Source organism: Camelus dromedarius, chromosome 4, assembly GCF_036321535.1.
Source record: "Camelus dromedarius isolate mCamDro1 chromosome 4, mCamDro1.pat, whole genome shotgun sequence".
Taxonomy (NCBI): Eukaryota; Metazoa; Chordata; class Mammalia; order Artiodactyla; family Camelidae; genus Camelus; species Camelus dromedarius.
This window is the reverse complement of record NC_087439.1, coordinates 6,008,165-6,029,899: the sequence shown is the minus strand read 5'-3', so window position 1 is coordinate 6,029,899 and position 21,735 is coordinate 6,008,165. Positions and strand designations below refer to the sequence as shown.

The window sequence follows — 21,735 nt, the reverse complement described above, 5'->3', positions numbered from 1 at the left end:
AAGCCACAATATTTAGTACCTGACATCATAAGCCACAATATTAGGTAAGCAAATGGAAAACATTCACCCTTTTTTAAATCAACAGATTCTGATACTTATTGACACCAGGTGAGTCTGTATCAAGCTACTGGTCCCTAAACCCCAAATGAAATCACTGGCACAGAACTCTGCTGTGGGCCAAGGAGTCTGCATCTGACAAACCTCTTGGCTTTTGCACCCAAGCCTGGTCGTCCCTATGAACTACTCAGATTTGATTTTTTTTTTTTTTTTTTTTTTTTTTTTGGTGATTGCAAGTCTCTCATAACAACTCCATCTCAGAAATACCACAGACCAGACCTGACATGTGTAAGAGCTGAAGTAGCAGAGAAAGCTACTCTAAAGAAATCATTTCACCTTTTTACTGTAGTCTCTACTGGGAATAAGACAGAGACTCTCTCAAGTAAAAGCCAATTCAATTTACTATGAAATGAGCTGTAATTTTTCTTTTACCATTCAGCCTGTGCATTAACATTTCAATCTCTTATATAAATTATGTAAGGTTGACTGTGCCTTTGAAAACTTTCTAAGGCAGTAGTCTTTAACCATTTTTCAGGTTAGAAACATATTTTGTAAATGAGGAAAATTGAAAAATTTTCAAGATAGTCATACAGAAAATTTTAAAGTCTGTATACTTTTATATATGTTTTAGAGAATTACCAACCATCAAAATTTCCATTAGTCATTGTGGTATTCTTCAACCCTTTTATTCAGCACCCTTTGTTTGCAATGTAAAAGATCTTATATTTGGTCCAAGCCTAAGTCATGCTGTTCTGAAACTCTCAAGGCCTAAGTAGAAAGATATTTCCTGAAAAGCACATACAAAGACTGCTAGTGAATCTTCTCCAGCACCAAAAAGTCTGCCACTGTCAAAGCAGAGCGCATTTTAAAGGCACAAAGTCAGCAGCCCGGCCATTTTCCAGCCTCAGCAAAGAAACATTACAGTATAGAAGAATCAGTTGTGCATTTAAAAAACAAAATTTACATTTAGAGTCATCTTAAAAAGTTCAAATTTCATTTGTTGATCCATACCACTACTAGAAGGAAAAACTTGGAGTGTTGTATTTAACTGCCACTGATAGAGGTGTTTCTTTTCAAAATTTTCTTTTTTAAATTTACTTTTGGTCTTCCATACCTCACCCCACATTAAGCTTTTTTGTTCTAGTAATTCTTAATATATATTAACTTTTATTGTGGTTTTTGGTACCTTTACATCTTGTCTGAAATAAATTCACATCACATTTTATATAACTCTGTAAACTATTAGTCTATTTTTAAGTCTTTACATAAAGAAGAATACTTTCCCACAGCTAATAATATTTTTCTTATAAAACAAAGGTCTTCTGCAGCAGTGTTAAGGTAGTAGTTTCTTTTCAGGTGATTTTATTTTCTATAGCATTTTGAAAAGAAAAAAAAAAGAGACTGAAAAAAGCAAACAATTTTGCTTCGGGTTTCACAGTCTCCCAAGATTTCTCTCTGAAGAGCACGCATGTCATATCCTACACTGCTGATTACCCTGACAGACCAAAAATGAGCCAAAAGGAAATCACAACCACACAACACAAAGACAAAGGAAAAGCCCACTGGTCCAGATACCATGATCTTGCTCAAGTAGAAGAGATGCTTTCACTCACAGAAGATAAAGAACTTATAATAGATCCACATCCTTGGGGACTACGTCTACAGCACAAGGCTTGGCAGCTGATGTTCCAGGGGGAGGATGCCACTGATTCATGGTCTTCCTTGCAAGCTGCTTCCCTTCGTCGTAAGGGTATGGGAGAAGGTTCAACAACTACATTGTGCTTTGACTTCTTCTCACACTAGCCAGTGGAATTTCAAATATTCCTACAGGGAATGCCAGATAGGACCTTGATATGGGAAACCAAGATCTACCTAACTTCAGAAACAAAGTACCTTAAAAGAGTTCCTAAATAAGCACATCTTTTAGCAGAAAATAAAATACCCGAGTCCCTTATGAATCCCATGAAAAGCATCACATTTAGGGCCTCCAGGAAGAATACTATATTCTAGAACTTTAAAAACAAAGTACTCAGCACTTGCTTTAATATATTGGAAAAAACTGCAAGTGGCCAAATTCTGGTCTCAATCACGTTTTTCAACAGCACAAGTCCATTGGAGACAGTGGGAGCTTCCCAGCTGCCTCTCTCTGCTTGTGGCCTTGCTCTTGGTGGATGCATTATACCAGGAACCCCTGGTAGTTTTTAACCTTCCTATAAAGTAGTTAATACTTTGTTTTGACATGCTTTTCTTTTCCCACAATTACGAATTAACTTTTAAGGAAAGCATACGCACAGATGGCTGAGTTCAGTAGGCTCTGTGTTTAAGTTCATTTTGTTTCTAAGATAGAAGTCACCGATTTAGTCGTAAGGAAAGGATTGCTGTTGCTGAGATCATTCGTCCTTGACTTGAAGTAGTGGTACCTGCTCCTGTAAAACCCTTATTACATGTCGTATCACTTTCTCTCTAAAAATTACTTTTTGCAAGGAAACTGCTTTGTAAATGGCTGTTCTCAGTTTATAACTGGGGCTGGTATTTACATCAGGGTTTCTCAACTTCGACACTTTTAGCAGCTGGGGCAGGATAATTCTTCACTCGGGGGTGGGGGGTGCTGTCCTGTGCACTGCAGTCTGCCTTTAGCAGCATCCCCAGCCTCTACCTACTAGATGCTTCTAGCATCTTGTGACAACCACAGATGTCTCCAGGAACTGCCAAAGGCTAAGCAAAATCATCCCCACCCTGCTGTTGAAAACCACTGTTTTACACGGTAACTGCTTTCCGAGGTGCTTTAATATTCTGTGATCCCAAGAACAAGGGTTTTATCTCATGACACAAGCTTTAACACATGGATACTGTGGATTAAACTCTTAGTTCCTAAAGTATATTATCTATGGGGAATCAGGAGCTTAGAACTAGGAAGATACACGTGATTCTGATCATTTCTCCTTTCTCTTAATTTTCAGACCTTCCCCCTCAGGTAAAGAACATAGTTTAAAATACACTAAACAAGACTTCTTTTCACTATTTCATGATTTCTGGTGACTGGCAAATGTAGTCTACTGCTCACACATTTAACTAGAGCAATCTCCTTTCGTCTTTTAATTTGGATTTGCTTATTGACTTCCCGTATCTGCTCTAAAACAAAACAGTATCTTTTTTTTTTTTAAAGCAGAAAGCTATCCCTCAAGGTTTACAGATTCCAGTAACTTGGATCTATTATAGTGTATCTGCTTATTATACTGGTTAGGATTAACAAACATACCTCTTAGAGAGTCATATTTTCTATCAAGATTCCTACTGAGCAAAAAGCTTGGTAGACAGAGGTTAGGATCTAAAGAACACAGATCTAAGAAGGAACCTATATTCTTTAAGTTGAGTACCTACCCTAAACTCAAGTTTAGGGCTCGACCTCACAAATGAGACTGTTTTAAATACTATCACTAAAAACTACAAATTATACATCATTTTCTTCTCCTCGTTGTCTGTGTCTCCCCATCACCATCCATCCGTCAGTGACACAGGGAAAGACTCTACAATCTTTAGGTATTCCAAATGATTTTTTGTACTAAAAAGAGTGACTATGTACTAAAGTGCTTTATCTCTCTGAACCACATCAGTACATTATAAAAATTAAAAAAAAGTTTCAAGTTCTTGTAAGGGAAAAAAAGATTAAATATAAAAAATTTAGGTTACTATTATTATTAAACAAATTTAACCAAGAATCAAGAGAAACACTTTCCCTCTTGTCTTTTTTTCTCCCCATCTCTCTTTTTTATAAAAAAGAAAAGTGCAGTCAGAGAGAAGGTGAGCGGACAGATGGGTGCTGGGCGGAGGCACGGGAGAGGTCTCAGGCCGCTAGTGATAGTGCACAAATGTGTGCCGGAGAAGCTCGTCAGTGGGAGGTCGCAGCTTGGCCTCCACGAAGATGCGTTTGAGGAAATCCCGGGTATAGTCTGAGACGTGAGGTGGCAGCTTGGGGTTGGTGGGCTGGGTGGCGATTTTAAAGATAGCAGCCATGGCTTCGAATTCAGCCCAGGGGGGCTTTTCAGTCAGCATTTCCACCACCGTGCAGCCCACGCTCCTGAAAAGAGAGGGCCTTACACAAAGTGCCACCACGAGGGCTGAGGGAACTGGCAGGAAGTGAGACATGGGCGATTAACACGACTGAGTCAAGTGTCAAGTCTCCCTGAAAGGCGTCTACATACAACTGGCTTAGATCGGAGGCTCCAAGGCCCAGGCCCCGGGGCGGCGGACATTCCACTAGCCCCAGAAGTGGCTCTGGCCCCATAACTTTCACAACGCCACATCCTGGGCAGCCTACACGGGCTGGGCGGTTCACCACCTACCACCCGGCAGACACCCAAGACCAGGTGGCCTCAGGACAAGAATCAAGTGTTAACAATGACTGACGTGGAGACCTGACAGGAGGAGCTGAAGAAATGAGGTTTTCTGAGTTTGAGGAGACACCTTTAAGTGAATTTATGTATTCTTTGAGGAGGTGGGGGCGGTAACTAGATGGATGGATGGATTCATTCATTCACTTATTTATTTATGACACTGGGGACTGAACCCAGGACATGGGCTCTACCCCTGAGCTATACCCTCCCCCTTGAATTTATGTATTCTTAAGGAAAAGTGTTATTTTCCATACTTGATGTAACATCATTCCCAAACCTGAAAAACGAGGTAAAGCTGTTTTAAAGAGAAACGTCTACAGTCATCACTGAACCTCCCCGCTGGGATCTGTCAAGGATATAGTGCAGTTCTAGGGGAAGTACATTATGTAGGCATTCTTAAAAGAAAATCATGATGGATTCTAAATCTGAACGAATTCTGACAGTTGTAGAAATAAATGGGGAACACTCAAAAAGAGGCATAGTTAAAATGATGATAATCCTTGTAATCCTGACATCCTATTTCAAAAGTACAAAAGATACTTCAAATCCAGCTCGGTAATTTCTCTCTTGGGTGGAAACAAGTAAGAAGGCAGGTGTTTTCAGGCACCACCCCCACTTCCCCATCAAAACCTACCAGATATCTGCTTTCCTGCCATAGCCTTCTCCACTAATCACTTCAGGGCTCATCCAGTACGGTGTGCCTGTGACAGACTTCATTCCTGTCCCCGAAAGACAGATGGTCTGAAGTCGTTTGCTGGCCCCAAAATCTCCTAGTTTGACATTGCCTGTTGAATCTCGCAGAATATTTGCGCCTGAAACAAGAAATATCCTCATTTCATTATGTTTACTGGCAGTCTGGAATATAATATAAAAGAACACAGAGAATTACATTGTAGACGCTTCAATCTACTCCAAAATCAGGGTACTTTTCACCTTCTGAGCGGTACCTGGGGTAATGCCAGTCACACAGTCGGTGCGCATTAAAGATTTACCACGTGAACACTGAGTATTTAGAGTCACTGGGGTGTGCCTCAGGGCCTGAGAAGGTTCTGCCACTGAAAAGGATTGATGCATGGAAAAAAAGAGAAAGGGGGAAAGGACTAAGAACGGAACGTTCAGGGAAGGGTGAAGAAGCAGCTGCAGGCTCCTGGCCCGGTCTCTCTGTCACAAAGCAAGAGCCCAAGATAATCCAGAGATTATCTCCCTCCACAGGCACTTCTTGAGGGACCTTCACAATCAAAATTCTTCCTTCTGAATTCCTCATTTCTATACAGCATATTTTAAATCTATTCTAAGCAAGTTTTGCGGTTTCTGTTTTACGGTTTCATTTACTCCTATAGTAAACTTTAAATTTTATTTCTTATAAACGGACTCTGGTCATCCGGCTGAGGTGTGTGTATGAGCAGAGTCCTCCACGGGCGAGTGCCCCCTTTCCACACTAAGCTCCCGGGCAGACGTCCACTATGTGCGGCCTACCAGTAGGAGTGAGAAGCCTGCTCCAGGCTCAGTAGTTGCATAACGTTACTTCAAATTATTCTGTACTGATTTGTTTCCTCTCTCCCATTTACTCACTCAACAACCCACTTCTACCAGTATGAACACCCAGATACTTACTTTATACTTTAGGTTATAATCCAACAACTATGTTTTTGCTGGAGTTGCTCCAGCTTTGGCCATCCACAGCTCTCTCTGTTGGCTCCTGCGGCCCTCTGCCGTCCCTCAATCATTGTGTTCTTGCTTGTTTTGGGTCTCTGGGGTGTTTTTTCGTTTGTTGTCTTTTAGCGCTGTCTTATTTGCTGGTACTAGAAGGTGCTCCAAGCTCACCTTGTGTATTCTGCGTGCCAGTCCCAGAATCAGCCATTTCTCTAAGAAGCCCTGGCTCCACTCAGTGGAGAATGGTGTTAGAAATCAAGATCAAGGTGCTACGTTCATTTATTTCTGTTCTCTATTTCCCCCTTTATCTCCTTTATTAGTCTTTTTTCTGAGATTATAAGTCTTTCTTCTTATATAAATTATTTCTATTCTCGTTTTTAGCTTTGTCTATAAACTATTTTTAAATAAGCAACTTACTTTATTAGCTTATCTAATTTTAGTTTTTAAATTCTACTTCAATTCTTATTTTTAAGTCTTCCATAGCCTTAACCATATTTTATACTAAAAAAAGGTTACTTATTTTTATTTATTTTTTTTTTTTTTACTGGCCTCTAGGGAGAGTGAATAGTGGAGAAAATACTGGTGAGAATACAGACTGTCCATCCTCACCATGAATTTCTGTACCTGTCTTTCTGTTCTCCCAGCAGATTCCCCACTCTAGTCAATTAAGGCTCTACAAAGCCCCTCTCCAGGGGCGGGTCAAGGACCCACTCTCTCCATGCCATAAGCCCAAGTGTACCATGACTGGTTTGTCTCTAAGACAGCACTGCCTATTTAACATCTCTCACTGGCTAAAAGTTAAAGATGTCAAAAAAAGGCCCTGTGTCTACAATATTGAACCTAGGGAAGGACAACAAATGAGCCAGATTTTACTGGTTACCAGCTGGGAAGGAACAGTCCCAGGCAAGTCACAGACAAGGAGAGCCATCTCTGGGGAGTAATCACCAGTGCTAAACCAATGCCAATCCATACAAAGGGCTGAGGAGAAAATGTATAGCCAGGTCCCCAATATAGTTACCTAATTTTTAAAAAACTTATTTTGGATATGTTAGAAGTAAGCTAATAAGGAGACTCTTCAAACAGACTTGGGAAGCACACAGAATAGTATATGAACTCATCACCCAGCCCCAACCACCAGCGGGGCAATCTCTCCCAGCCACACTAGCAGCCACGCCCCCTTCCCTCCTCATATGATTTAAATCAAATTAAAGAGATCACGATCAATAAACACTTCAGGAGTCCTTATCTTTTAAAGATATGTACAATCACACACCTAAGAGGATGGACAATAACTCCTCAATACTGTTAAATACACACCCAGTGATTCTTCAGTTTTTCTTTAAAAAAAAAAAATCAGAATCCAAATAAGGTCTTTCCAATCTTTTTTTCCCTTCGCAATTTATGAAGAATCTAAGTTGTCCACCTACAGCTTTCTCATGATCTAGATTTTGTTAAGTCTATTCCAAGAGGTCATTTGACATGTTCATCTGTCCTATGTAGGTGTTCTATAATCCTACAATTTGGTAGCTGAATCTAGAAGCTTGATCAGATTCAGGTTCAATTATTTTGGGTGGGGGGGGACTACTTTGTGGATGAAGACAGTCTATGACTATCAAGTAAGTAATGCTAGATTCTGTGAAGTCAGCAACTGTTAATGTTTAGTGATTTTATCTATTAATCCATTAGCAGTTGTAAAATGGTACTATTCTATCATTCCTTTTTCATTTATTGGCCAAAATATTTTTATAAATATAAATTTTCTTTCATCCATTATTTAGTCCTCAGTAGTATATTTCATAAAAGAAAGGCAGAATAAAGGAACCCTATTACAAAATTAGTCGGTTTCCTAGCAACAGTAATCAATTAACTTTTACCTTAGGTTTCTTTATGAACTCCCAAGTTTAAACTTAAAAGTAATCAACTATCTTTCTTTCTCCCTTGCAATTGCTCATTATAAAAGTTTAGGAAATACAGAAAAAGTAAAAAGTATGCAGAAGAAAAACAATGATCACTCATCCTGCCACTTGGAAGTAACCACTGTTAATCACATGGGAATTTTTCAATTTTACAAACTTGAGATTATACTGCACATACAATTTTATATTGTATGTTTTTCTTATCAATATTATTTGCCCTAAAATGCTTTTAAAGCAGCTTGCATCCAACCTGCTCGTTTTACTGGCAGGGTTAGCAGAGGACCCACTTGGGGGTGGCTCCCTTCGGTTCCTTTCCTTTGTCTCCTCATGAACGCTAAAGAGAAACTAGCTTGAATGGAGATTATTCCTAATAGAATACTTCACAATCAAATCATTTCCTCTGTGGCTTTTTTTTTTTAACTTAAGTATTCTACACTTGACCTACAACACTATGTTAGTTCCAGGTGTACAACACAGTGATTCAATATTTCTATACATTATACATCACACTTCACGTGATTCTTTAAAAGCTATTCGGTTTTGTACTTGACAAGTAGGTAGGTCTTGAGGCGAAAGACCAGCTCCTACTTCTTTCAGATCATGAGCCATGTCGTCACTGTCTGAGACTCACAGGTAAGCTCCATTCTGCACATGGGATCTGGCTCAGACGTTCTGCAGCATTCTGCTCTACAACCAGGAACTGGTTAGGAACGTTCTCTTTAGCCTGAACACGGCCATATTCGGGATGTGACACACCACAGAAAGGAAGTAAACTTCTGGTAGCTCATACGGGCCCCAGAAAGACCAATGGAAAAAAATGTTTTTAATTTATTACTTATATTGTGTATTTGTTCATTGTTCTCATCGATTGAATAAAGTTAGCATGCTTTGCAGTATAGTTTTAGACTCTCAAACGTACACATCTCCACCACCGAAGTTTGTGTCGCTCCATGCAGTTACCTTACGGGCCTGATCCCGGAAAACAGTTGAGTTTTTGAGATTTAAAAAGTGAGACTCACTGAGCCGGAGTTCATCACAGCTCAGTCTGGGCTCTCCTCTTCCCTCCTAAGGTAGTGATACCCATGTCCACGGCTTTAAATACGATCTGCACATGAAATACTTCACCATCCTAACTAACCTCTGAGTGCTTCCTACGTACCAGGCAATGTTTCAGACATGTACTATGCATTAATTTACTTAATCCTTATAAGAATCCTGTGAGTTGTATATTATTATCACCCTCCTCAAAAAATGAGGAACTGAGGCAGAGAGAGAGATTAAGTGTCTTGTCCCAGGTCACAGATTCAGTGATGGATAAAGCCTGAATCTAACCAGGTCATCTGGCGTCAAGAGCCCTACTCTTAACCACTATGTTCTAGTGCCTATGCTCCATGTACGAAAACATGGTCTCATTTTTATGATCATTTGAACTTTATTGATTCTGTGAGTCCCCAGAGGGAGCTTTCCTCTTGTGGAAACCTGAACATCAGGACTAGCTGGAATTGTTTTCTGATGGTATTTTAAAGGTAGACGTATTAATTTAAATGTTAAATTTCTTAACCATATTACTTGTTTCATTAAAAAAAAAACTGTGTACTTAAAAAAATACCTTATAACTTACCTTTTATATCTCTATGAACAATCATATTGCTGTGCAAATAATGGACACCCTCCAGAATCTGACGGGTGTACTTCCTAGTCACATTCTCAGTAAGAGCTCCATATGCTTTTAATTGGTCCTTAATGGAACCCTAGGATTAAAGAAAAACAAAAGAAAACTATAGTATGCTCTGAAATGAAAACTACTACAAGTAAATATTTATTTTTAAAGATTTGTGTGTGTATTTATTATTCTTATTGACTGAAAATAATTATTTTATTTTTAATTGAAGTTTAGTTGACATACAATGTCATGTTGGTTTCAGGTGTCTAACATAGTGATTCAATACTTAAATACACTACAAAATGATCACCGCAATGAGTCTAGTAAACACCTATCTCTATACAAAGTTATTAAGTATTATTGACTATATTCTTTAATGCTGCATATTACATCTCTGTGACTCATTTATTTTATAACTGGAAGTTTTAATTTGGGGAATCCTACTTCGGACTGGGAGGCTACAGTTGGCGAGCACAGGAATTCTCAGTAAGGACACTCTGTACCTTAATTCAACATAAGCTCTACTATGCTCCTTGACTAGAACTGAGGCAGTGTGTGTGTCACAGACAAAGGAAGCCTTTACAACTATTTTTTGACTGATACCCTTGTTTCTATGACCATGCTGGCTCTACCTCCTGTTCCTTACATATTTTTAAATACTCTCCAGCACTTTTATCTTGCTTTTTTTCTCCCTGAATAGTTTTTCCTACCTACTCTTCTATATATGTCCTGCTTTCATTTTATTTTGTTCTTACTGTTTTTACAACACAGCTTTATTGATATCTGCTGATTTACTTCTCAGGAGAAAGAATACGTATGATAAGACGATCAAAACACACATGAGATTTTTAAGTTTTTCTTCTATATACTCAACATTGTAGTTCAAAACGTGAGAAAATATATTAAAGAGAAATTTATAATTTTCTTAAGTGTTTTCAAGGCAGGATGAGGTGCTACCTCTAAGAACAGAGAACCCGTCTGAGGTGAGACACAGACAACTTGAATTTTGAAAAAGCTTCCCTGCTGATTACAATGTGCAAAGCTGATAAATAATCACCACTTTAAAAGATGGAAATAAAATGCTTCCTGAGGGACAAAATCTTTTAAGGAGATAATATATTCAAATATTCCTTGAATTTTGGTAAACTGTATACTCTGTCATATTAAAGAAGAGCCCCGGATTTTACAGGTTTAATCAATTGCTCTATTCAGGAGCAATTCCTGAAGGGACAGCAAGATGCGATTCTGCTGACCCAAACTTGCAAACACATGTGGAGAGCCTTAGGCAGTGAGTGAACTCAGACAAACACGCATACATAATTCAAAGTGGCTTGTTTGTTCAGGCAACTTACTGTGTCTACTTGTATAGTAATGCACAAAATAACACAGCTAGAACTGACCTTCCCACACAATAAGCCCCCAAATACTTGTAGGCTGCAAATGAGTGATAGGTTTAAGGATGCTCTGGGCCCTCGGGCAGCAGGGCAGCAGCCTATGGCTGCTAACAGCTCCATCAGTCTGTTTACTGTTGTGTGCCATAAAAATGTTATCTTCTTCAGTATGAACAACTGGAATGGGTTGGGAAGGACTGTGCCAGATAAAAACAGTGTGAGTGTGAGTGTGAGTGTGTGTGTGTGTGTGTGTGTGTGTGTGAGAGAGAGAGAGAGAGAGAGAGAGAGAGAGAGAGAGAGAGAGAGAGAGAGAGAGAAGAGAAAGAATAAAAGAGAAATCAACTGCCAGCCTAGGTACTGAAGATAAAAGAAAGTTACGGTTCTCGTCTAAAAGTAATTCTAGATAAACGAAGGAACAGAATGCTATGTTTGGGAAAACTAAAGATCAGAACAACAGTTTTGGCAAAGCTTGAATTAGGGCAGAGTAGGGTCCATCTTACTAAATTTAATGAAAGAAATTATACAGAATATCCACAAACTTGGAGATTTAGGAAAGTCTAGGAACATCTATGTTCAGCCAAGATATGCCAGGAGCTTGCCATATGTATAATTCATTTAGATTGTCAATGAACTATTATTAATTTAGTAACATGCTTTTCAAATTCAAGGAATGATAACCCATACTTTGAAGAGATAGCTGCCCTTACAAAACCAAGCACAGGTAACGAGAAATGCGATCTAACACCTGTTCCTGGACAGTCCTAGTTTAGTCTTAATATTGCTAAATATATAAAGATGACCCATACCTCTACTTGTGATGTTAACTGGTTCTAACCAATGAAGCATTTTGATTAACTTTACAATCTGGGTCTCTATTCACATTTATTCATAATTATTTTCTATGTTTAATTTAAATATTTATTGCAAACAGTAATGGAAATCTGAATAAAAGAAAAATCAATCACAATCCCAACATAACACATTTTCACTTTTCTAAGTTTCTTTCATTCCTGTCCAAATACAGATACTTTTAAAATATCATAACCATCATTTAAAAACACTTTATATTCTTTTTCCTTCTCTTGTATTATAAGTATTTCCTCCATCTCTACTACATGGCCTTCACAATTTTAATTTTTAATATATATTCTCTTGGGCACGGCCATCATAATTTACTTCCACTGGGAGCACTGATAGTTCCATTTTTTCCATCACAACTGATATTAAAATAAAGGAATATAGTTTTTTCCTTCTTTTGGGTTACTTTGGTAGAATAACTTTCCATGAGATTACCAAGTCAAAAGCCTTCAACATTTTTATGGCGTTTAAATACATCCCACCAATGTGTTTTCCAAAGGGGATTTTTTTTCAAAAAACCAATTTACACTGCCAAGAGAAAATTTGAAAATTAAAAAAAAAAGTAGCAACAATGAGTAACAATGGTGTCACTGTAAATAATTATTCATGAAGATAAAAAACAAAGTAGAGTTTGCTGTTGCTCTTGTAAGACTGAGGATGGTTAATCCCATTGCGGTCAGCCCTCTGTATTTGCAGGTTCCACATCTGCGATTCAACCAACTGTGGACTGAAAATATTTGGGAAATAAAATTCTAGAAAGTTCCAAAAAGCAAAACTTGAATTTCCTGCACTAGCAACTATTTACATAGCATTTACACTGTAGCTACAACCATTTACATAGCATTTACAGTGTATTAGGTATTATAAGTAATCCAGAGATGACAAAGTACATGGGAGGATGTGCTTAGGTTAAATGTAAACACTACACCATTATATAAGGGACTTGAGCATGTTTGAATTTTGATATCTGCAGAAGTCCTGGAACCAATTCCTGGGGGATACTGAGGGACAAATGTACTATCATATCAGATACTTACACATGCAACCTGTACATTCTACATACAATTCTAATAAGTGGTTCTTAAAGACCCATAAAGCAAACCACCTTCTAACATATGCTGCCTATTATGGGAACGAATGTGTTTTTAAATAAGTAAATGTACCACCAACTTGAAAATCATTAGTTTTAGACTGTACTCTGCAAATACTAAAAATAACAATAAATGGAATGACAGTTTACAAATCACTTTTTTTATTTCATTTTTTAATTTAGTTTTTTTTTAATTTTTGAGTGAGAGGTAATTAGGATTACTTATTTATTTATTTTTGTAGGAGGTGCTGGAGATTGAACCTAGGACCTCGTGTATGCCAAGCATGCACTCTACCACTTGAGCTATACCCTTCTCTGCTTCACTTCCTTTTGAAATTATTGACTCAGGCAATGATTATCAATCTGTTATATTATTAAATAATGTTAAAAACATTAGGTGGAGGGTTTAAAAGGAAATGGATATTTCTATGTGCCGCTGACATAGCTTAGATTACTTTCTGGTCTTCAGGGAAAAACAAAACTTTACAGTGGAGGAATCAGGATGCTGGTCGCCCTCGTCTAGCAGTCCAGTCCATCTCAGCATCACTACCAGTGGGACAGCCAGAAACTGTATGTTTCCTAATGAGACGAACATGAAGTGCACGCATCATTTAGGATTCATCCTAATAAATGCTGAAGTTGAATCTTACTTAGATTTTAGATCTAACTTGGAGTTTACAGGAAATATGGGGATAAAGGAGCAAACTAAACACAAGGATGCGATTAGAGAAATCTGTGAGATGAGACTGTCAACAAAAAAATCAGCCTGGTCTCTTTGTCAAATCTATGTCATGTAAAAATTGTTCTTGATTAAAAGAGTAAGAGACTTAGCAAAATGTAATGTGTGGTCCTGGACTGAATCCCAGTTTGGATAAATCAGCTATTATGAGTGATTTTTAGAGCATTTAGGGAAATCTGAGTGTAGACTGCTGTGATGTCTGCAACAAGTATACTTTAGCATTTTTAAAAAATGAGTTAAAAAATACAAAAACAGATGAAGAAGATAGAAAATAAAATTATTACCCACCCTCTAATTTAAAACGCTTCCAAAATGCCCTTTCACATTTTATAATCAAAGTTTTGTTGCTTTTCTTTCCTCAACTAAGACTTTAAATAGACTATCTCTATTTTCAAAGGATGTACTAACTTACCCCTGGCATATACTCCATAAATATGGAAAGTGTTTTTTCTTGGGGATCCCTCAAACAGCCATAATACTGAACAATTCGCTCATGCAGCAAGTTTTTCAACAACTGAATTTCACACTCAAGTGCATTTACTTCCTGAAAGACAGAACTCACTGTTAAGTCTTTACAGCATTGTTAGTAAAGGCAAAAAAATTCAAATTTGATGGATCATCAAGGTGATTTCATTCTGAAATTTTCACTTCCCCTAAAGTAAACATTTTAAAGGCTCTAAACAGTAACTTTTATAACAGTCTTTGATGGTACGCTAAAGCAACACTAAATCAGATTGGGAATACAACTGAGTACTGAAAGAGAAAAATCCATGGTACAAAGTAAACATATTTGATTATCTATCTGTTTTGCGAATAATTTGCACTAAGGAAAAACAAAAAATTCTACTGTGTGTTACATTTATTTTAGTAAAAATGCTTCTTATAAATGTGGTAAAGTAGCTTGCTCAGGTGACTCTTACCTTGCTGGTCTCAGGACTATCTGGGTCAAACTGAACTTGCTTGACAGCCAACTCTCTTCCTGTATCAACATCATAACAGAGGTAGACCCTGCCAAAGGCTCCCTGGCCAAGCAGTTTGCCCAGTCTCCAGTTGGTTGGAGCACGAGGTGCTAAAAAACAACATTTTCTTAAAATGGAAAAGCCACATGGCATACAATGGTGAAGGACTAAATGAGAATACTGCAGTAGTGATATCCTTAACTGAATATGCTTGGATATTAAGGGAAAAACATAATCATACAAATTCATAATGATCAGCATCTGTGAAAACTTCTGTTTAGTCAATTTTATAATTCTAAACCCAAACAAGGTTCATATCCCAGTGACTCATTTTTTTTCCCATGAGATTATTGTTTTTACCTGACTACAAATGTAATAGCATCTTTCACTCAATTTAAGATGTCACTGACTGTAAAATGCACTATTTCTAATCTTTACTGCAGTACTATCTGGCCTCAGTTACCATTCTAGTCTTACTTCCACTGCTTCAAGTAAGATATCCTCCACGTCACCCGAAAACGAACTATTCCCCCACTTTCAGAACACGTCCCAGCTCTTTGCACCTGTCACCTTCTTAACTGGTGAATTCCTACTGACATTAAAGATACAGATTAAACGCTATACTGTAGTTATTTCTCCACACATCAGTGTCCCCATTAGACTACGCCTTGCAGATCGTATCTGAAATCTCCCTGCTAAGCACTCAACAAGAATATGTGAAATCAATGACTAAACAGTAACAATTTTCCTAATAAAAGGAAGCACAGGATCATTTAAAGTAATCAGCGTGGTCATACTATGCTTATACCCATCATTAGAACCACCTTTAGAAATACCATTTTGACCTTTCTTGAGAAGCTGGTCTCGCCCTGATGACTGGCTCGTACTTATTCCTTCTAATAACTATAAAATTCTGCAGAGGCTCTGCTGCACATTTCACGATGCCCATATCTATTACTCACAGCGGCTGGGTGGGCTGATGTCCATCACAGTCAAAGTGGGATTGTCTATGTCACTTCCTCTTCTTCTTATTCGACTGTCGTCATACTCTGGGGTAAAGATACTGCTTCCACTGCTAGTGCTTAAGGAGTGATCAGTAGGACTGAAACTCACAGGAGACCGGAAGCTAGTCCCCTGAGTCCTTCTAGCTCTTGGAAAAGTTTTACGACCTACAAAATGAAAATAGAATTACCTTGCAACTTTTATTAATACATTGTAATTGAAAGTATCTAAAATTTGTAACATATGGAACAAATTTGTTCTGTAACTAGGCTAAAAAACTGAAATAGCAATGATTATTTGATTATATGTTTAAACTTAAGAATAGTACTTTTTAAAAGAGTTCAAGGAAATATCCTTGTTAACACTGAATCATGAAGTCAAAAATAAAAATATAAAGAAAAGAAACGTGAAAGCAGAAGTGAAATGTGGGGAAAAAAGAAAAAGAATCTGAATACAGATTCAGATAACCTCTTATGTTAACAAACACACACACTTTAATAAAATCACAGAACTCTCTCATTTTGGATAAAAAGGAGAAAAAAAGCGTATTTTATTCTCACTGCCAGTAACAATTTAAAATATAAAACAAAAACTGCAAAATTTATAGGTAGCAGTTATTTTGTTTTCTTAAAAGGACAATGCAAGTATGAATTTCATCATCAAGGGGTAATTTTCTAATTAATATCATTTTTAATTACTCCTTTTCTCTGGGGAAGATAAGTATTATGAGGTAAGTTGGCATAAAGCTAAGATGTTACTATAGTTTTAGTTATGATCCAACTTCTTTAAAAAAAACTTAAGCAGAAAACTAAGTGATATAGGAACAAATTTATTTTTATTGTTTTTGAGATTTTTAACAAACTATTCTTTGATCTAATTGCCAGAAACTTACCATCATTATAGTCTTGATGGTGATATGAAACGTGATACCTTCTTGGATATGTTCCTCCTTTTCCAAATTTCTCAAAGATAGGGTTATCATAGTCTATTAAGACACATAAGAAAGTTACATGTTATAAAAAAAATCAAATCTTTCTAATGATGAAAAACACATTTACATATTTTTATTTGATTTTTTAAGAAAATTCCCTCTTCCTCCCAGCCAAAACGTTATTCAATGACATAAACATTTAAACCCTTAGATTATGGACAGTCTGACCTGAGAATTCCTGATGATTATCTGGGTAGCTCTGTGCCCTAGGCATTCGCGACTTTGGATAGCTCTCTCTAAAAGAAGAAAATGTCACGTTAAATTAAGAGAAAGTACTTAAAACATTTTAAAAAATCTTCACACAATATCAGTACCTGTATGTGTGTGTGGATATACAAATATGCGTATATAATACATATAAATATACCTATATAAATAAACGCAGGCACTCACCCTGAAATGTTAACTGAAAAAAGAGAAACTTCTTTTTAAACACTTATTTGGTACATGTATGCAAAAAGCTTGGCTTTTAAAATTAACCCATGGAGTACGGTAGTAAGAATGATACGCTTTGGAATTACAGATGTATGGAAACATCTGTTTCAATCTTAGCTCTGCCACTTTAATTATTGCAACCTTGGCAAATCACCTTTCTGAGACTTTCCACATCTATAACAAGGAGATAATAATGTCTAACTCATCAATTTCACATTTATCTATCTCAGGACAGTGTCTTTAAATATTAAGTACTCATTATATAGCTTTCACATTACTATTTCCCTGACTTTAACTGTTTTAAGTATCTATCGCGAGGTAGACATGGGCACAGATAAAGATTTCACATATACGGGTAACAAAAAATTAAATGTATATTTCCATACAATATTAGTTTTATTTTCAGAATCTGCTTTCATAAAGCAATCCCAGAGGAGATTAAATAGGGAATGATCTTAATAAAGTACTTAAAGTTTAAATGACAACCAACACACCAGGCCACAATTTCCAAGAATGTACACTCTTTATAATTTGTTGCCAAAATGAACGTAATCCTGAACAGGTGAAACAACTCAAGAATTTCCAAAACCAATCCTATTATGAAAAATTCTGACAGCAGTTTCATCATCACAAGCTTAAAAGTATACATAACTTCTAAGTTTGCACTTAGTTTCAAAGACACAATTTTGGCAAGAAGGAAATTCAAAATACTGTGATCAGATATCATTTTAACTAATAAAGATATTGAGCCTCATGAGGTTAAGGGATTTCTACAAATTGTGAAAAAACCACTTTGCCATATGTAAAGATAGATCAACATCATTACATTCCTCTGAATGTAACACAAAAGAGTTGATAGTTCAACATGCTGTACATATGCATATGCGCCCACATATATTGAGAAACAAAAACCACAATCAACATTACCCATCCAAAGGGCTATCAAGTGATGGACAACTTCCCGAGCCAGAATTTTCAGGGCTGCTCAAAGATAATGGGTCCAGCATCTAGAAAAAGAAGAGTCCACCTTGATTCGACATAATATAACCAGAAGTTACTCTGGTTTTAAAACAGCTTTATTGAGATATAATTCATGTATCATAAAATTCACTCATTTAAAGCACACGATGCAATTCAGTGGTTAATACTGAGAGAGTGTAACCCTCACCACAAGCTCAGAACACTTTCTGTACCCCCCCCAAAAAAATTCCAATAACTAACAGCAGTCATTCCGAGTTGACTCATTTTTAAATGTTGTAAAAGTAGTCGTCCCCCGTAGGTAGGCTACACAACTTCAAAAGTTTCTAACAGAAAAACACTCTTTCTCTCCGGATTACTAGCTAAATAATTAAAAGCTGAAAGATATCACATAACTTTTTTTACTGAAAACTCAATAGCTCCACCCAAGTGGAAACTAATGACGCCACGACTGCTACATTATTAGAAAATGTAAACTCCTGCAACGACATCAGCAGCCAATGCAATGTTACGGAAACAATAGCAACTCCATGAAAATACTTCAATATCACGAAACTTTAAAAACCATTTTTAAATGTTTTAGAAAGGAGGCAAACCTCAGCTTCACAAAGTTAAATATTTGTAGTTTTATTCTATCTTTCAAATGTTAATTTAAAAATCTGAATGTTAGTCCCAGAATTATAAACAAAAGCATTCATTCATTTACAAATGAGCAACCTAAGAAAATCAGCCTTATTCCTCCTTTATACGTGAGTGATCACAGGCACATGTTAAGTAGTGGGTATTTTCCCACATTTCTACATTTTTACCATTTTGTTTACTTAAAAAGCAAGATAACGGGACTGGAGAAGAGGTAAAGCAAACATCACCACCCTCGTCAGCCCCCGCCCCAATACACCTGCCAAATCACACTAGCCCCTGACAGCATCCCATGAACTGAAATGAAAAACCACGTCCAACTTTTGCTTACTTGGTCCATGCTCTCTGGAATGAATTCTCCTTCGCTGTTGATACTGGTAAATGACCCATTACGGGCAACCTGGTGTAATTCATCTGGAATGTATCCTGGGGGAGGGGAGCTTCTATCTCTACTAGTGGGACCTTAAAGGAGAAAAATTGTATGATTTTATAAATAAATTCCAGCAGGGAACTAATTCTTGTCTTCATTAAATATACACCCAGAATTTCTGGACTATAGTACGAATACCTTTAGCAACTGAAGTCCAGTTTTTATTAAAACTTATCAGAGCATTCATGTCTGTAAAACTTCAAATATTTTTATTCCTTTCTAAACTCCCACCCTACTACAATCATTAACTTACTGTAGCATTCACTTACACTTATTAGATGGTATGTTCTTCTGACTGCTGACAACTACATTATGAGGTGGACAATATAATAAAGAATTTTAGATAAACGACACTGCTTCTGCACTTCCAAAGGTCACTTGTGCTCTGGTATATGTCACCCTTTAATGTAATTTATGGAAGGCATCACGATGTAGTGAAGAGAACATGGACTCTGAAGTCTGACCTCAGTTTAAATACCAGCTGTGTGTCTCTGGGAAAGTTATCCAATCTCCAAGAACCCGTTCCCTCATCTGTAAACATGGGACTGAATCTCTCATTTGCAGGGTGCTGTGACAGTAAAACTACTCACAATGAACACACTACACACATCTGTCTACATGATGTTCTTCCCATTCCCTCTTCAATCTCCAGAAACCCAAAGTGAGATTACTTCTTAGTCATTCTGCCCATATTAGAGTGCTTCCAACTTGGAATCCTGGATTTTATTCTTGGGTACTTAAAAATTAGACATTTTTGGCAAGCCATATTCCTGGAATTTAAATTTCTTCATAGTTTAGCAAATCTAATATAGTTCATTTAATTATGCTGTGCTTATTATTAACACAGTTTCTCTTCTTCCTTTTTCGAGATTAAACTATAAAACAAGTATGAGGAAGTTATGTGAGCATTTAAGTTCTGGTCAGATTTAAGGCAAAAAGGGCTTCTACCTTATGGAAAGGAGTCACTGTAAATACATGTTGGCATTTGTTAGTGATGAGATAAAGACAACAAAATGATTACCAAGAGATGGGCATAAAAAAGATAACTTTCTACCCCTGACTCCAAAATTATTAGGCACTCATGTTTGAGCCAGGGGTTGATTCAGGCTTTGTAACAACTATGATCATAATGTCCCTAATATTTTTATTCCTTCCATGTGCCCTTATTTATAAAAGAAGATAAACACACTCATTAATCAAAGGAGGTAGGGAAGAAAAAAGGCTCTAAACATTTCTTCACCTCCTTATTTGATAACCCATTTTTTGGAACCTTTGTTAGTACCAAGTATGCCATGCACTCTTGGGTGAGACCTTCACACCAGCATTTACTCCCATCCCAAAGGAAGTTTTTCCTCTACCTTTTATGAAAATAATTAAAGGAAATAATGGTCAATATATAAGAAAAAAAGACAATGGTCATATTTATCAAAGCCATTCCAAGTTTAAAGAGGTGCCAAGAAATGACTAGTAATTTTATACTTTATAATTTCCAGTTTCTTATGTTGGCACTGAAGTCAAACAACAAGAGTATTTATTCATAGAGTAAGAGTGAGGTATTCAGTACAGTTTTAATTCAAAATGAATTTAAAATGTCAATTTAACGCATTTAGCTTGTTCTGTCTAATGCAAGTAAAATGAACTGTCAATTTTTTACTTTAAAATGATAGATACTATAATGCAAGAAAAGGAAATAAAGAAAGAAATGTATGATTAATAGTAGTCACGCTTTCTAGTTTGAAAAGCAAGATGTACTTTAAAGGTGTTTTCTCAACTGACTGCTACAACAATACCATGATTTAAAGATGAGGACAATGTTACTGGTCTCAGGTTAACTGAAGAGCTGGAACTTGAATTCAGGTATCCCTAATGTTCTTCCATGCAAATTTTAAACTGTATCAAAATATATCCAAGTGAAGACAAGCATTTTTATTTTACTTGTATATTATCTATGCTATTCACATTTCAGTATTTCTGAAACCCAAGTAAGACAGACATTTAGAAGGAAGTGGACATAAAATAGCCTCTGGGGACCAAAAGAGAAGATGAATAACGGACTTTTGGGTTGGTCCACATGCCAATTTAATTTTTTCTTCCATTATTCACAGTCTTCTTCTATGACCATCCTCAGATTTCCACCTTCCCGCCTCCTCCCTATTCATCCATTTCATCTCCTCTTCAATTCCCCTCTTCAAACCCATCCTTCACATACGTTCTCATGCTCTTTAATGCCCAGAGTCACTGTCCTATCTGCTAAAAACATTTATACCAGTGTTTTTGGAGCAATGTAATGTTTTAATCATATGAAAATACAGATTATCAATGTTTTATACAAACTGAAGAAGTCGGGGGTCAGAGCACCTCTGCCCAGCCCATGCCTCTTTAACAGGCCTCCTTTAAAAAGAACAGAACACAGGACCCATTTCTCTTTTTACCATAAGTTTGATTGTAATAGTGCACTATTAATGACTAATAAAGTAATAATAAAGCATACTCTGGAAATTCTTAGCAATCTTTATTTTGATAGCATCCTTGGCAATAAT

At 36.9% G+C, this 21,735-nt stretch overlaps 1 protein-coding gene across 1 annotated transcript in view; it reads right to left on the bottom strand.

The window, feature by feature from the left end:
• Nucleotides 1-249: 249 nt before the first annotated feature.
• Nucleotides 250-21,735, bottom strand: part of MAP3K2 (mitogen-activated protein kinase kinase kinase 2) — a 56,352-nt gene continuing 34,866 nt past the window's right edge. The window contains exons 8-17 of the mRNA XM_031451206.2: nt 19,097-19,227; nt 18,076-18,155; nt 16,882-16,949; nt 16,615-16,707; nt 15,683-15,889; nt 14,682-14,830; nt 14,174-14,305; nt 9,642-9,771; nt 5,086-5,263; nt 250-4,135 (exon numbers count right to left, since the gene is read on the bottom strand). Coding sequence (XP_031307066.1) covers nt 3,910-4,135; nt 5,086-5,263; nt 9,642-9,771; nt 14,174-14,305; nt 14,682-14,830; nt 15,683-15,889; nt 16,615-16,707; nt 16,882-16,949; nt 18,076-18,155; nt 19,097-19,227 — 1,394 coding nt within the window. The 3' untranslated portion in view covers nt 250-3,909. The remainder of the gene's footprint in view (nt 4,136-5,085; nt 5,264-9,641; nt 9,772-14,173; nt 14,306-14,681; nt 14,831-15,682; nt 15,890-16,614; nt 16,708-16,881; nt 16,950-18,075; nt 18,156-19,096; nt 19,228-21,735) is intronic.